The sequence below is a fragment of the Zingiber officinale genome, chromosome 7A, assembly GCF_018446385.1.
Source record: "Zingiber officinale cultivar Zhangliang chromosome 7A, Zo_v1.1, whole genome shotgun sequence".
Lineage (NCBI taxonomy): Eukaryota > Viridiplantae > Streptophyta > Magnoliopsida > Zingiberales > Zingiberaceae > Zingiber > Zingiber officinale.
The window spans coordinates 79052015-79068043 of record NC_055998.1 but is presented as its reverse complement, the minus strand read 5'-3'; the positions used below and the strand labels follow the sequence as shown (position 1 = coordinate 79068043).

General features: G+C 47.4%; 2 protein-coding genes across 2 annotated transcripts; one reads left to right on the top strand and one right to left on the bottom strand.

Annotated features, from left to right (window-relative positions):
- Window positions 1–4270: 4270 nt before the first annotated feature.
- Window positions 4271–5023, top strand: LOC121999459 (cytokinin dehydrogenase 9-like). Its single transcript, XM_042554141.1, has 3 exons — window positions 4271–4402; window positions 4472–4734; window positions 4825–5023. Exons 1-3 carry the CDS (start codon window positions 4271–4273, stop codon window positions 5021–5023), a joined length of 594 nt encoding a protein of 197 aa, XP_042410075.1.
- A 7373-nt stretch (window positions 5024–12396) lies between these two features.
- LOC121999458 (formin-1-like) lies at window positions 12397–13890 on the bottom strand. The gene is made up of 2 exons (XM_042554140.1): window positions 13354–13890; window positions 12397–13098 (listed from the first exon to the last, which is right to left on the bottom strand). Exons 1-2 carry the CDS (start codon window positions 13888–13890, stop codon window positions 12397–12399), a joined length of 1239 nt encoding a protein of 412 aa, XP_042410074.1.
- Between the last annotated feature and the right edge of the window lie 2139 nt (window positions 13891–16029).

Here is a 16029-nt window from a genome sequence, read left to right as displayed (position 1 = left end):
TTTCCTTAAACCCTAATAGTACCACTACTCAATTAGATTTAAATCTATCCCTAAATCAATCTATACATGAACAACTAACCACAATTATTCCAATTAAATCATGATCTACAGCTAGGCATCCAACTCTCTACACCTTACCTCAACTCAGAGCCAAAGCTAGTTGCTGCCAGAACAGAGGTAGCTACTGGAAATATAAGTAACGCCCTGCAATTCACTGTCCGGATCAAAATGGAGCTCAAGAAATCAACTTCCAAACGACAACCCAACTTCCAGAATAACCTGAGCACCTTTCCTCTTCCTTTAACTGTCTGCGACGACCAAGGACCCGACAAAGCTATTGCTGGAAGCCCTAATGCCAGAGACTCAGGCTGATAACAAGGTGGCTGCTGGCACTTAATGCTAGCCGATCGGTGCTAGGGCACAAGGACGGTGGCGAGAGAAGGACACTGCATGAGAGCAGTGTCGGAGATGGCTAGGGCAAAGAGGGGAAGGCACTGCTCAACAAAGAGGAGGAAGAAGCAAGCTTGCGACAACTCGATCCATGCTAGGGAAGAGGGGATTGGACGACTGCCGATGCTACTCGGTAAAGTCTGGAGTGAGCCCGAGGGTTGGCGTCGCGTGGAAGAAGCAACCGGTGCTGCGATAAGGATGGTGGCGTCGGCTTGATCGGCGCTGGCGATCGGTGTGGCGCAGCGAGACCACGCTGCTAGGGCACAAGAGAGGAAAGGCGGTGCCAGTAGATGTGGGGCGGTGCTCGAGTGCCGGTGAGGAGAAGACGTCGGCGGCGTGCGGCTCAAAATGGATGAGGAGGAAGAATCGGCGGAGGAAGAGGGGAAAGAAGAAGAGGAAGAGGGTGCAAAATCCTCACCCACGGCTTATGTAACACCCACCCTTCTAATACCCTTAACTTATAGGATAGACGTTACCCTTTCTATATATCTCAATTTTGTCATTCTTACACATTTGATACTGATCAGTCCATGGATCTACTCTAACTTGTTTCGATTGATGGGACATGACCTGGAGCCAAGTAGAGCTGCACGTCCATGTGAATTCACACGGCCGTGTCCCCTTAGTCGAGAGGAAGAGGTGCACGGCCGTGTGAATCCACACGGTCGTGCCCCCTTTGGCTGAGAGGAAGAGGTACACGGCCGTGTGAACCCACACGACCGTGCCCCCTTGGCCGAGAGGAATAGGTGCACGGTCGTGTGAATCCACATGACCATGTCCCCTTTGGCCAAGAGGAAGAGGTGAACGACCGTGTGAATCCATACGGCCGTGCCCCTTTTGGCCGAGAGGAAGAGGTGCACGACCGTGTGAATCCACATGGCCGTGTCACCTTGGCCGAGAGCAGGAAGTAGGGGGCCGTGTGATTCCACACGGCCGTGACACGACCCGTGTGGAGGTCACACCCCACTGTACAAAAGGGTTTGTTCTCCCTTTTGGGGAGGCCCTAGAGCTCCCCTCTTCACCACTTTTATACTGTCAAACTAACAACTTCATCCTAGACAAATAGTGATAGTATTTCATATAGAGCGAAAAGGAAAAAATTACTTTAACATCGAGTTCTCAATATGTTCCTTAAAATAACAAGTTCCTGATCTCCTTCCACTGTTCTGTCACACACACACACAAAACACTACTCCTGCTGCCTCCTCCTACTCGAGCTTTCCTTTTCCTTTATCTGCAGTATAAGAAAATGTAAATCTATAAGCAAATGCTTAGTAAGTACCATCTACTCACAAAATACGCATTACAACAAGAATAGACTTTTCAAATCTGCTTGGGAAACACAAATCTCGTGTTGACGGTAATTCACGCTAAAACGTATAATTCTGAAATATGTACATGACATGCATTTTTAAATAGATTTATCATGCAAAACATCAACTTAAGACTAGGCTAGCAATGAGAACATGTAATGGAAACATAAGTGATCTCGACATATTATAGAGTTCATCCAAGCTAAACTTCATAACTCAAACTTAAGAAGGCTTCTACTAAGACAAATAACGTAGTTTGAAAACTTTATATTATATAACTAGTGAAAATAATAATAAACTTGCTTGGGCCCGACATTGTACTACTTTACGCGCATCCTTAATAAGATCTGAGGTAGCTAATCCCGAACCTATCAAGGTACTACTAGGCGATCTAGGAGCGATCTAGGAGCCCACCCATGGACCTTGTGCCCAGTACATACCGCTTTAAAGTAAAATACTTTCTTTTATATATCGCTTTCTTATACTTGCACCTACTTGTCATTTAAACAACCACCTTATGTGCGCTCAATCCTCCCTATTTATAGGGAAGCACTTTAGGGTACTTGATTATGCATCTTAGCCCCAAAACTAAATGGGAAGCGATTCAAGATACTCTAAATATGCTCTTAATCCCAAAACTTTAGAGGGTATCATACAATCATAACATGCATCTTCCTTACCATGCATTAAACATAACCCAACATGTATCTTCCTTACATGCATAAAAACATAACACCACATGCATTATCGAAACAACTTATACTGCAGATGAGTAGTACTTATATCCTTTCGCTAGATCTTACTATTATAATGTGTAGGGAAGATCAACCCTCTCTTGTATGTCTTGATCTCCAAGCCGCCCTTCACGTGCGTAAGAATCCTTGTGAAAACTCTCCTCTTAGATCCTTCCCTTGAAGAACTTAGATATTTGGAAACCCTAGTCCTAGATCTTGGCCGAACCCACCAAGGGAAAAGGGAGGATTCGGCTAGAGAGGAGAAAAAGAAGATGAAAAGTTAGGTTTTCATCTCTTCTATTCCCTTTTTACTAAGTGAAAGTTGAAGCATCTCTCCACAAATAATCTACATATAATGAATAGTTTTCTATTTTTAATGTGATGCTTTACCACCACCTAATGACTACTTAAATTAATCTTAAATCAAAGGTCTAGGATTCAAATCCTAACCCAAGTCATTTATATATATATATATATATATATATATATATATATATATATATATATATATATATATATATATATATATATATATATATATATATATATCTTTTTCCATTTCTATTTTTATCTTTGCTTTTAAAAGTGAGTTACAGCTTAAATCACGAGGAAGAAGAAACCGTCGCGTGCGGCACCGGTTAGGAAAAGGAGCGGTTAGGGCAGAGATGGAAAGGATCGGGCGTGAGAGGAGAAGGAGGAAAAGGGAACGACGTCGGGGATGGCTCGGGCACACAGGGGAGGGGGAGAAAAATTAAAAAAAAGAAAAAGAAAAGAAAAGAAAAGAAAAAAAAAGAAAATTCAATTTTTCCTTGTTTAAATGGGATAGATTAAACAGACTTTTTCCGTGACCCAATATTTATCCTCGTAACCTACACCATACGGTCTCCGAAAAATTCTCAGAAAATTTCTGAAAATTCTTAAAAATTCCCTTATGGTGATTCACCCATTTTCGATATTTTACACACATGCTTTCCACATTTGATCATCGATCCATCAGGTCTTCCTATCCCTCAGTCCACCTGATCTACTAGGACTTCCTTTCTTAGCCGCAACTAGGACTTCCTGCCTGATGTCTGATCCACTTGATCCAAACATAATTATACCTACATAGCTCAATCAGACCATAGCTCTTATGCACAGTTGGCGGTTAAACCTTCTGACAGTTCGAGCTTTGATATCAATTGTAGGATCGAAAAGAATTTAGATATCTCCACAATGACATGAAATTGTTCACTTTGGGCTTAAGCCCTTATGATTTTACTCTTGGGCTCTACGCAAAAGGCCTTATGCCAATGGAGATATATTTTCTCTTATAAATCCATGATCTTTCTCATGTATTTTTAATGTAAAATTATATTTATAACCTTACAACCCAACAACAGAAAACACCCATTGCTCCTGCCCTATTCACAAAACTCTCTCCAAGATACTGATCAAAAGGTTGTTTTTTTCCCTGCCAACTTCTATCCCTCTATGAGCTATCCAGGATTCGGCCAGTTCGGAATCATCACCGGCGTCGCCATCCCTCTCGAGCCAGCTCCCAAGATGGTAATAAACATGTCCATTAACCTTCCACACACTTAACACTACTCCATTCTCACTCGATCCCCCCTTCACCAATGAAGGTGAAGTGGATCAGACTCCTCTACACCGGCGTCGTCTGCCGCATAAGACGTAGAGTCCATCATCTCGCTGTCGGACGATGGCTCAGCCACCTTCGACTTCCAAGAAGGCTTTATCAACGTCAACAAAGTCGGACTCCTCAAATACTGGATGACTTCCTTCCCCTTCGTCCCCAAAGACCCCGCTGGAGCTGAACAATTTGTCTCTGACGGCAAAGTTCTGTACTGCCTCGAGGTCGCCAAGTACTTCGACCCTGAGAAGAACATCAACTCCGTCAACGAGGTATCGATTGTGTTCCCTAACCGATCGCTGCCACAATCGCCTTACTGAGGAGCTTGCTTACACTTGCAGGAAGTGGAAGCATTGCTATCGAAGCTGAGTTACATTCCCAGCACTCGGCTGGAAACCGAGGTGCCATACACAGTGTTTTTGGAGAGAGTCCACATGGCAGAGCTGAAGCGGAGAGCCATGAACATCCGGGAAGTTCCCCACCCGTGGCTCAACCTTCTCGTACCTGGATCGGGAATTCAGGACTTTGGGAACGGAGTGTTCGGGAAGATCATTACTAGCACCGAAGATGTCACCCTCACCGTCTACCCCGTCAACAAGTCCAAGTCCGACAAACTAATTTAGCTTCATGTTTCTACATTCCTTCCGGCCACAGAGTGGCAAATGAATTGGGTTTTGGTGTTGGTTTGTCTCAGGTGGGATGATAGGACATCGGCGGTGTTTCCGGACGAGGATGTGTTCTACTTGGTGGGGCTCTTGAGCGGCGCACTAGATGATGAAAGCTTGAAGGTCGCTACGGAGAGGAATGCAAGGATTGTGGAGTTTTGCGAGAAGGAAGGGATCGACATTGATACGGCGCATGTTTGTGGGATCAGTGAGATGATGTGGTTATGAGTCAAGACCACAAGAGGGTCAGAAGTCAAGATGACGGGGAAGTCAGGAAGGTCAGAAGTCAAGCCTCCATGGCCGGTCAAGAGTCAAGATGACATGGAGATCAGGAAGGTCAGAAGTCAAGCCTCCATGACCGGTCAAGAGTCAAGATGACATGGAGGTCAAGAAGGTCAGAAGTCAAGCCTCCATGGCTGGTCGAGAGTCACGATGACATGGAGATCAGGGAGGTCAGACGTCAAGCTTACATGGCCAGAATCAAAGTCTCAGCTGATGGGGCGGTCAAAGGAAGGGAGGATAAGCCGGACAAGGACCAACCCTGATAATGGGCAAGGATCGGGCCCACGGGCCAGATATAGCTGGGGACTGAGCCTACAAGCCAATTAAAGGTAAAGGAAATAAGGCTCCTAGCGTAGAATAAACTCAACGAACAGACCCAGCGTGCAGGTCGGGACGTATAAGCCATGGATATCAAGTATACAGTAAACAACATGTCTGGACACTGACCTAGAGTGCAGGTCGGGACGTACAAGCCGAGGATAGCAGTAAACAGTAAACAGCAGGTCTGGACATGGACCTAGCGTGCAGGTCGGGACGAACAAGCCATGGATATCAAGAATACAGTAACCAGCAGGTCTGGACACAGACCTAACGTGCAGGTCAGGACGTTCAAGCCATGGATATCAAGAATACAGTAACCAGCTGGTTTGGACACGGACCTAGCGTGCAGGTCAAGACGTACAAGCCATGGATATCAAGAATACAGTAACCAGCAGGTCTGGACACAGACCTAGCGTGCAAGTCGGGAGGTACAAGCCAAGGATATCAGTAAACAGTAAACAAGTCTGGACACGGACCTAGCGTGCAGGTCGGGGTATACAAGCCATGGATATCAAGTATACAGTAAACAACAGGTCTGGACACCGACCTAGCGTGCAGGTCGGGACGTACAAGCATTGGATATTAGTAAACAGTAAACAGGTCTGGAAACGGATCTAGCGTGCAGGTTGGGATGTACAAGCCATGGATATCAAGTATACAGTAAACAACAGGTCTGGACACCGACCTGGTGTGCAGGTCGGGGCGTAGAAGCATTGGATAGTAGTAAATAGTAAACAGGTCTGGAAACGGATCTAACGTGCAGGTCGGGACGTACCAGCCAAGGATAGCAGTGGATATGAGCAGGTCGAGATACAGACCCGGCTTACAGGTCGGCAGGTCAGGATACAGACCTAGCGTTCGGGTTGGGACACACTCGCCGAGGATAACAGGTATATAGAAGCAGGTCAGGGTACAGATCTCGGAATACAGACTCGTCGTCCAGACACTACAGGACAAACAAGCCAAGAAATCATAACCACTTGTCAGAGAATCTGAGAGAATATTCAGTGTCAGGGAATATGCTAACAGTTGGGGCTCGATACACCTTTGGTTTTGCCGCCAGCCTATTAAGAAGAGACACGTGTCAACCACCGCCAGACAGAGTCTGACAGCCGACATTCCCTGACACCCGTCAGACCCAGAAACTTCCATTGCAGTATAAAAAGGGATGCCTTGTCCCTTATGCAGGTACGCTCACTCGTCATTTCTCACTAGTCTTTACTTTTCGTCCTTTTTTCTGTGCTTTCTGGGGAAAAAGTACCTGACTTGAGCGTCGGAGGGCCTGACCCGGGGATTTTTTCCCTGGTTTCTGGTATCTAACGACTGGTGAGCTCGTCTGAGTGTGCGTAGGGCCGCAGCGTCATCGCCCTGGACACCTCCCGTCGTAAGCCGCCCGTTCCAACCTTTTCGAGGGGTGCCAGGTAGATCCTACTCCACGGCGACTTTCCGTCAACTTCCAGCACACCGAGGCCCGCGTTCATCTGACTCAGCTTCCGGACGGGATCAAATTTGGCGCCGTCTGTGGGAACACACAACCTGTTCCGGAACGTGATAATGGAGGAGTCTGGCCGCATCAATGCCACTATGACCGCCGGGGAGTACAAGCTCTTCAAGGAGACCAAAAGGCGAGCAGCCTCCGAGAAGCAAGCGACTGTTTCACGACTGCGACAAGCTCCGGCTGAAGCTTCCAAGGAGCCCCTTCCTGTCTCAGATCGGGGCTCTAAAAGGAAACAGCCTGAGGTGTTCCCTCAAGTCCCTTATCATGAGCCCGGTGTGGGGTATTATCAATTAGAGCCCCAGCACCACAGTCTCAAGAAAGAACAACCACAAGTCTCCATTGCGGAAAGCTCCTTGCCCATGGACTCTAAGAGGGGGAAGGATCTTATGATACCAGAAGTATTTCCGGAAGATCCGGACGAGAAAGTACCTTTCTCGGCCAGGATTTTAAATGAAAGACTGTCCAAGGGTTATAGGGCCCCGTCGATCGGAGAGTATGACGGGAGCAGAGACCTGGAAGAGCATTTACGAAAATTCAAAAATGCAGTCCTGCTACATCAATATAGTGACGCTGTCAAATGTAGAGTTTTCTTGAACACTTTAGCTGGCTCGGCGTTAAAGTGGTTTGACGGGCTATCTCAAGGGTCCATCACCTGTTTCCTAGACTTCAAGATGGCTTTCCTGCGTCGTTTTGCTAGTAGTAAGAAGTATCAGAAGACGGATCACTGCCTTTTCGCTCTGAAGCAAGGTCCGACCGAGCCCTTAAGAAGTTACATCAACCGCTTTAATTAAGTGGCCCAGGATGTTCCCACTGCCAGTTCGGAGATTTTGATGAGTGCCTTCTCTCATGAACTAGGAGAAGGAGAATTCTTCAGGGATCTCATCAAAAATCCCGCTCGGAATTTTGATGAGATGGTGGAAAAAGCTGCCTCCTACATCAAAGTGGAAGAAGCGCAAGAAGCTAGGAGGAAAGCTGAAAGACCACCCCCCTCTACCAACAAGCCAGAGAGAAGAGTGCCTTAACCGCCTCTCAACCTCTGTCGCGCGCCCGGGAAGCCAGACCTACCTTCCATCCCGGGTCGGAGATCAGATTCGCTCCCTGAGTCGCAGCTGTGCATGCTCCCTGACCAGGACCGTGGAACAATCGGTATTGCACTTACCATCGTTCTCGAACTCATGATACTAACCACTGTTTTTAGTTTGCCCGAGATTCCAAGCGGGCCGCCGAGCTAGGCTTACCACCACCTGAACTAGCCCCTCACGTGCTCAAGAGGATGGAGGAGCAACAAACCGCAGCTGGACAAGCCGGGCAACCCTGCCCCGACCTAGCAGGACCCAACACTCATCAACCTTGCCGGGGGAAAGAGCCAGAGGGATCACGGGAGGCTGAGAATAGAGGCAATGCTACCGTCCGAGAGATCAGTAAGATCTCTGGAGGGCCAACTGACGGAGATTCAGGGAGGGCACGCAAGTCTCATGTGTGTCTCTTGGAGGTTCATGCTTTTGGATGCAGTCAAGAGAAGGCTGTCGGCCCTGTTATTAGCTTCGGGCCAGCGGATCTGGAAGGCCTGGAGTTGCCTCATGATGATGCCCTCATCATCAAGGCTATCATCGCCAATAGCCGAGTGGCTTGAGTTTTCGTAGACACCGGAAGCTCGGTCAATATTCTGTTCAGGACTGCATTCGAGGAGATGCAGATCGATGCTGCTGAACTCCAGCCGGTGGCCACATCTCTATATGGATTTACAGGCAATGAAGTGAAGCCGATGGGTCAGATTAAGCTGGCCCTATCTCTGGGCACTGAGCCATTGGTGCGCACACGGAGGAACACTTTCATAGTAGTGGACTCCCCTTCTTCTTATAATGTCATTTTGGGAAGGCCCGCCCTGCATGAATTTAGGGCTGCTGTTTCGACTTTCCATCAGAAAATCAAATTTCCCGTGGGTGAGCAGGTCAGGAAAGTTAAAGGTGAAAAAGGGTTTCTCGCCGGTGCTATATTGACATGGTCCGAGTAGAAGCTCAGAAAAATCAAAGGATGCAAGATGGAGGTGTCCATGCTGTTCAAGAGGAGCCTCTGCCTATAGCGGAAGAACCCATCCCTTGGGAGGAGGTGCAACTGTATGCTGAGCGTCCTGAGAGTGTGACCCGTTTGGCCAGCGACCTTCCCTCTCCCCTCAAAGAAGAGTTGATTCAATGCTTGATTCGTAATCGAGACGTCTTCGCTTGGTCTACAGAAGAGTTACCCGGAGTCAAGCCGGAAGTAGCCGAGCATAAGTTGCATTTACTGCCGAATTCCTGACCTATCAAGCAAAAGAAAAGAAACTTCTCAGCCGACCAGAACAAAATAATCAGAGCTGAGGTGGACCAGCTAAGGAAGGCAGGCCACGTTAGAGAAGTACAGTTCCCATCCTGGCTCTCTAACATGGTTCTAGTAAAGAAGCCCAACAACAAGTGGAGGGTGTGTATAGACTTCCGAGACCTTAACCGAGCCAGTCCCAAAGATTGCTATCCTCTACCCCGGATCGATCAAATGGTGGATTCCACGGCCGGCTGCGAAAGGATCTGCATGTTGGACGCGTACCAGGGGTATCATCAGATACCTTTAGCGATGGAGGACCAAGAAAAGGTTAGTTTCATCACGGTTGATGGTACTTTCTACTATACTATCATGCCCTTTGGTCTCAGGAACGTTGGAGCCACATACCAAAGAATGATGGACAAAATCTTCTGGGAACAGATCGGGCGCAATGTGGAAGTCTATGTGGATGACATACTCATCAAGTCTCCATTGGCAGCGAACCTGGTCAAAGATGTGGAAGAAATATGCAGGACTCTCTGGCAATATAGGCTGAAGTTGAACCCCTTGAAGTGCCTGTTTGGGGCTAAAGGAGGAAAACTCTTGGGCTACTTGGTGACCGAGCGAGGAATAGAAGCAAATCCGGAAAAAGTTCGGGCACTACGGGATATGCAGCCTCCTCAAAATTTGAAGGAAAATCAGAAGCTGGTCGGCAGAATAACAACCCTGTCAAGATTCATTTCCAGATCTGCAGACTGGGTTGCTCCTTTCTTTAAAGTACTCAGGAAGGCTTCCAAATTTCAATGGGATGAAGACTGTACTCGAGCTTTTGAGGAGGTGAAGAAGTACTTGGAGGCTCTGCCATCTTTATTTAAGCCAGTTGTTGGGGAACCCTTATGGGTCTACTTATCTGCCACCCCCGAGGCCGTAGGGGCTATGCTTGTTAAGGAGCATGACAATGTACAACGACCAGTGTATTTCTTCAGTCATCTATTGAAAGGGGCCGAGACTCGCTACACGACCCTCGAGAAGTTGGTTTATGGATTGATCCTTATGGATCGACGGTTAAGACCCTATTTTTTATCGCATCCTATCACGGTTCTTACCAATAGCACCATGGGAAGAGTGCTAACTAATGTAGAAGTTGCAGGCCGGCTTATCAAGTGGGTGATAGAGTTGGGGGAATACGATATACAATATCAGCCTCGCACAACATTAAGGCGCAGGCCTTAGCAGATTTCTTAACAGAAATTCATCAGACCAACTCTGAAGAAACCTGTAAGGTCTACGTGGATGGATCGACTAATCACCAAAGAAGCGGGGTCGGGATCTTGTTGATATCTCCGCAAGGGGATATACTCCAATTGGCCGTTCGATTGAACTTCCGAGCCACGAACAATAAGGCAGAATACGAGTCCTTGTTGGCAAGACTACAAGCAGCCCGACACATAGGGGCAGCCCGGGTAATCATTTATTCAGATTCACAGCTGGTAACTCAGCAGGTGACTAGCAACTTTATGATAAATTACGATAAATTGCAAGTATACCGGGAAGCCTATGAGAAGATGAAGGAGGAATTCGCAGAGGTCACTGTAACCAAGATACCCAGGTCGGAAAATGAGAAGGCAGATAAACTAGCAAAGATGGCCAGTTCCTTAACCACTTGGGTGTTGGATCGGTCAACGACACAATCTTTCCTTATAGCTCAGATAGATCTACAAAATAATAGAGAAGCGACTATCGATTGGAGGCACCCATGATCAACTATCTCAGACAGGAGATCTTACCGGCCGACCCAGAAGAATCATGGTTGATAAGGAAGCAGGCTCATGCTTATGTCATGATCGGGGATCAGCTCTATAAGAAGTCCTTCTCTAGACCCTTACTCAAATGCTGGGGTATGGAGGAGGCCGACCAGGCCTTGCGAGAAATACATCTGGGATGCTGTGGTAATCATGTAGGCGGTCGGACATTGTCTCGCAAGGTACTCCTGGCCGGGTATTTCTGACCCACCTTAGAGAGAGATGCTCACAAATTGGTAAATACCTGCTTGTCCTGTCAAAAACATCAAAATTTAACACATCAACCTACATCTATGTTGAGAATGCCTATACTCTCATGTCCTTTCGATCAATGGGGCATGGATATTGTGGGATCGTTTCCCATGGCACTAGGTCAAAGACGTTTCTTATTGGTGGCAGTGGATTATTTTTCTAAGTGGGTCGAAGCAGAAGCCTTGGCCCGAATCACAGAAGATGCCATCATTCAATTTCTATGGAGGAACATTCTTTGCAGATTTGGTATTCCTCACAAATTGGTGTCAGACAATGGAAGGCAATTTCAAGGACAAAAAATCCAGGCCTGGTGCAAGGGGTTTGGCATAACGTAAGCCTTCACTTCAGTAGCATATCCACAAAGCAATGGTCAGATCAAGGTAGTCAAAAGAGAAATAGTACGAGGTCTGAAGGTTAAGCTGGATCATGTGGGAGGCAATTGGGTGGAAGAGCTGTCAAACATTCTATGGGCGTATCATACAACACCTTGGGAAAGTACAGGTCTGACACCATTCCACCTGGTTTATGGCAATGAAGCGGTTGTACCCATAGAAATCAGAGTGCCATCGGTCAGGAGGACATTATATGATGAAGAAAACATAGAACGGTGGTTGTTTGAGCTAGATCTTATTAGCGAAACTCGAGACAGAACGACGGCTCGGCTGGAGGCCTATCGACAAAGAATGAGACAAAATTATAACAAAAGAGTGATTCCTCGATTCTTTGGAGAAGGAGATATGGTCTGGAAGCAAATCAAGCCCGTGGGGGACGTGACCAAGCTAGCACCTCAGTGGGACAGGCCTTACAAGGTCATCAAAAAATTAGCATCCGGAGCTTATTATTTACAAGATGATCGAGGCAAGAAGTTAGATCGACCATGGAGCACTAACTACTTGAGACTTTACAGAGTCTGAAGGAGTGTACAAAGAGGAGTAAGCCGAGCTGTAAGTCGAGCTGTCACCTGATTGACATACCGGGTAAAAGGCAGAGCGGATAGAGCGATGAGGGGATATGAGAGCAGAAACTGTATGTCCTAGTATTCCTTTCGGCCAACTAAGCAATTCTGGCAAAAATAAAACTTAGAATGCAAGTGGAAAAATAGTAAAGTACTTTACAAGAAATTGTTGTCATATACAAGTAGCCAAGAAAGATCACTTGAAAGGAGCAAAAATCTCATCTGAGATCTCTTTAAGGATCCGGTCATGATCTAAAAATTCAGGAGGCGGAGCTGACTTCAAATAGTCTTGTTCATAAAGTTGACGCAGAGCCCCGGCCGCACCATAAGTAACAGAAGTGGAGAAGCACTGCCCTGCTTGGGTACAGAATTTTGGAGAACGCAGGTACAGAGCGCGGCTCTGTTGGTGGTGGTCATTGTCTCCTTCTTTATAAAGGGCCAGGGCTGTCGATACGCCTTTTGTAGCAGCCCGAGCCTGATCTAGTTCAGTTCGAGCAGCCAATAGTTCTGCTGTTTGGGATGTCAATTGGGCCTCCAAGGATTTTAGCTTCTTGTCTTGCTCCTGCGCTAAAGTTTCGGCGGCACGCAACTTTTGAGCCAATTGATCCATAGCTCGCTGATGCTCCAAAGCTCCCTGATCCATGAGTTGCTGATGCACAACCTCGACTTGACTTCTTTCTTCCTTGAGGTTCTTCAGCTTTTGGTCAGATATCGTCAAGGATACTTCCAGACTATTCTTCTTTTTTGTTATAGCTTTTATTTCAGCCCTCAAGGCATGACTGGCCTGCGCCGGGTCACTCAGTTGAAGTTCCAGTTCAGCTACCTTGTCTTGCAGCATCTTATTTTGATGATGAGCTGCGTGAAAGGATTGATTTATCGTCACGGATTCTTCACATGCCTGGGACATAGAAGAAACATTTGATAAGAATGGGGAAGATAATAGTTACAGTAAGACATCATGGAAGCTGACCTTGATGTATAGCTCAAAAAATCTATTCATCTGGGTGAAGGGCAGCAAAAGTTCTATCTGACGCCTGCTTTCTTCCCACACAGTGGCTAGACGACCTTACATGGTCAGGGAGCTAGTGGGAACGCCCCGCCTTGACTGTAGTCCAGCCTCTGAAGGAGCAGTGGTACGATAATAAAGAGGGACAGGTGGAGGTGGTTGTGAAGGCCCCGCGGTGGAGCTAGAAGGCCTAGCAGCTGACCCAGAAGGAGCCGATGGAGGCACAGGAGATGGCTCTGGAGGTGAGGTAGTTGGCGAAGTGTGACGTGAGGGGTCAACCTCGGTGCTTTGGGGCTGTGGTGACGTAGAAGGTTGAGTAGGAGGTTGAGCTAGAGGAGAAGATTGAGCAGTGGGAGGCTTGACCGGAGCTGTGGTGAAATCGGGTGGAACATTGGCCTGGCGTGGAACAGGAGTTGGGGTTGCAGTAAGAGGCGGAGGAGGAGGAGCGACAGCCACAGGAGGGGAAGGAGAAGGGAGAGTAGACGGACCCGAGTCTGGCGCAAGTTGAGGGTCTCGGCGGCGAAGTCTCTGGGCCAGCGGTTGATCATCCGAATCAGAATCATCGGAAGGTGGCCGAGCCCTGCGTCTAGAAGAAGAAGGGGCATCCTGGCTCAGGCTTTGCGGAGCGGGCCTGGCGAGCTGCTTGAGAAGCCTCTCTGAAGGTCGAGCTTGCATAAGTGACATTAGCGAATCTTCGACCGAGGCCGCGACCAGGGATATAAGTCGATCGGGGAGGATCAATGGACTGAAGAGGCGTCGGGGTGGTTGGCCGAGTTGTGTTGGCAGGTCGGGGATGAACAGTAGTCCTAGCCCGGGACCTAATAGGGCCGGCAGGCCGGGGTGGACGTGCAGTTTGGGGACGAGTAGGACGAGCAATAGAAGCAGGTCGGATAGTGGAAGATCCTCTGCGAGGGGGACGAGGTCGAAAATTTGTAGAAGAAGTCCCACCGACAGAGGTCGAAGACGAGTGGGGGAGTGATCTTCTTTGTAAAATGACTCGACCACGCCTCATTATTTCCATATCGCTCAAAGGAAGAGGCTGAACCTCTGAGGCATGGGTTAAGACTTCAGCTGTACAATATAACGGAGGTCAGCTACAGTAAGAAAAATAAATGCTTATGAAATGGTAATAGAACTAAAAGGGAAGCTTACCCAAGGAACGAGGCATCTCCAGAGTGAGATAACTCAGGCGGAAATAAGACAGCAATTCCTCAGATAGTAGACGGGTCAAGTTCAGATGTCAGCCGGCTAAGCGAGATGAAGCTTCCCTGTAAGAGGTATCCAAGCGAAATTCCCCCAGTTATGGAGAGGGGGGAAGTGATGATTGCCATCGCAAGGGCCAGCCCACCTCTTGGGGAAATCAAATAAAGAAGAATTTGCTCCTCCAGTTCGGGACAGAAGGCGGTAGGGAGGAGAAAAAAACAGTTCGGAGATGAGGCTGGAAGCGGAATGTGCCCTCTTCTTGGCGCTGGAGGGTGAAAAAGCAGTTGAATAAATGGGCAGACCAAGATAGCTCACATACATCACAGAGCACTACAAATCCGCAAAGGATCCTTATAGAGTTTGGCGTCAGTTGCCCTAAGGGAATTCCGAAGTAGCGGCACATGTCGGAGAAGAAAGGGTGGAGAGGAAGACGAAGACCAACAAAAAATTGCTCTTTAAAAAAGGTGCAATAGTCAGCAGGAGGATTGAAGAATTTGTGTATTCCAGTGGGGATGACCACGTGTACGTCATCCTTAACCCCATGGGTATATCGCAGGTCATCCCGATCTATTTCGTCAAAGGTGGATGAGCCAGGGTAGTATATCGCCGCCAGAGAAGAAAGAAAAGATGGGGATGCCATGAGGAAAACAAACAGAGGAAGGAAAGATCCAGAGGGAAGTTATTCACGCAACAAAGACTCAGGAGCAATAAGAGAATCAAGCGGGAAGGAAGAAGAAGTCAAGCAAAGTCTAGAAGCAAAAACTAGAAGAGACTATTTATAGCCGCTGGACAGAGGGGTAATTTCGTCAGATATCATCCACCGGCTCACAATAATTGGCGGGAGCAAGATAGAACCGAAGGATCTTCTTTGGAAATAACGCCCAAGGGTATATTTGGAAAAGTATCGGCGCGAAGTACGAGGAGATAGATCTCGGGAAAAGATATAGTTTTGGAAAAGTACCCTCGCTTTCCCGGTCTGGGCTTAACTCTTAATTCCCCGGTCTATGGTTATACAGACCTGGATTACGAGGGAAAGAACAGATCAAGGAGCAGGACCGAGCCAGGGCGATCGGCAGAGAAAGGCAAGCTAAGCAGTTCGGGATATACCCGGCCCGGGCTTAACTCTTAATTCCCCGATCTGTGGTTATACATACCTGGATTACGAGGGAAAGAACAAATCAAGGAGCAGGACCGAGCTAGGGCAATCGGCAGAGAAAGACAAGCTAAGCAGTTCGGGATATACCCGGTCTGGGCTTAACTCTCAATTCCCAAGTCGGCGGTTATCCCGGTCTGAGATTGCAGGGAAAAGGAGCAGACCAGGGTGATTTGCTAAACTTAATGAAGCGGATAGCCAAAAAAGACAAGGGAAACAGGTTTATAAGGATCAAGAAGCATACAAAGCAACTAATAAGAAGTCAATGAGCTAAGGGAAGATTGAAAATAAGCAAGCATGGCATATCCTAAAGGGGTTAATACATCACAAAAGAGTTAAATAGTCCAGGGGGAAGGCAAATTTGAAATTACACCGCCAGCAGTATGAGTGAAGGTTTTGACAGGTCCATGTTTACATTAATAGTTCATCATATAAAGCCACATCAAGGATCATTATCAGGAGGAGGC

Bases quoted from the DNA above. Each gene is read 5' to 3' on its own strand.
- LOC121999459 (XM_042554141.1), top strand. From the start codon at position 4,271: ATGACTTCCTTCCCCTTCGTCCCCAAAGACCCCGCTGGAGCTGAACAA. The intron at 4,403-4,471 runs GTATCGATTGTG...TTACACTTGCAG, and splicing joins ACATCAACTCCGTCAACGAG to GAAGTGGAAGCATTGCTATC. The intron at 4,735-4,824 runs GTCCGACAAACT...GGTTTGTCTCAG, and splicing joins TACCCCGTCAACAAGTCCAA to GTGGGATGATAGGACATCGG.
- LOC121999458 (XM_042554140.1), bottom strand. From the start codon at position 13,890: ATGTCACTTATGCAAGCTCGACCTTCAGAGAGGCTTCTCAAGCAGCTC. The intron at 13,099-13,353 runs GTCCCTCTTTAT...TCTATGTCCCAG, and splicing joins CTTCACAACCACCTCCACCT to GCATGTGAAGAATCCGTGAC.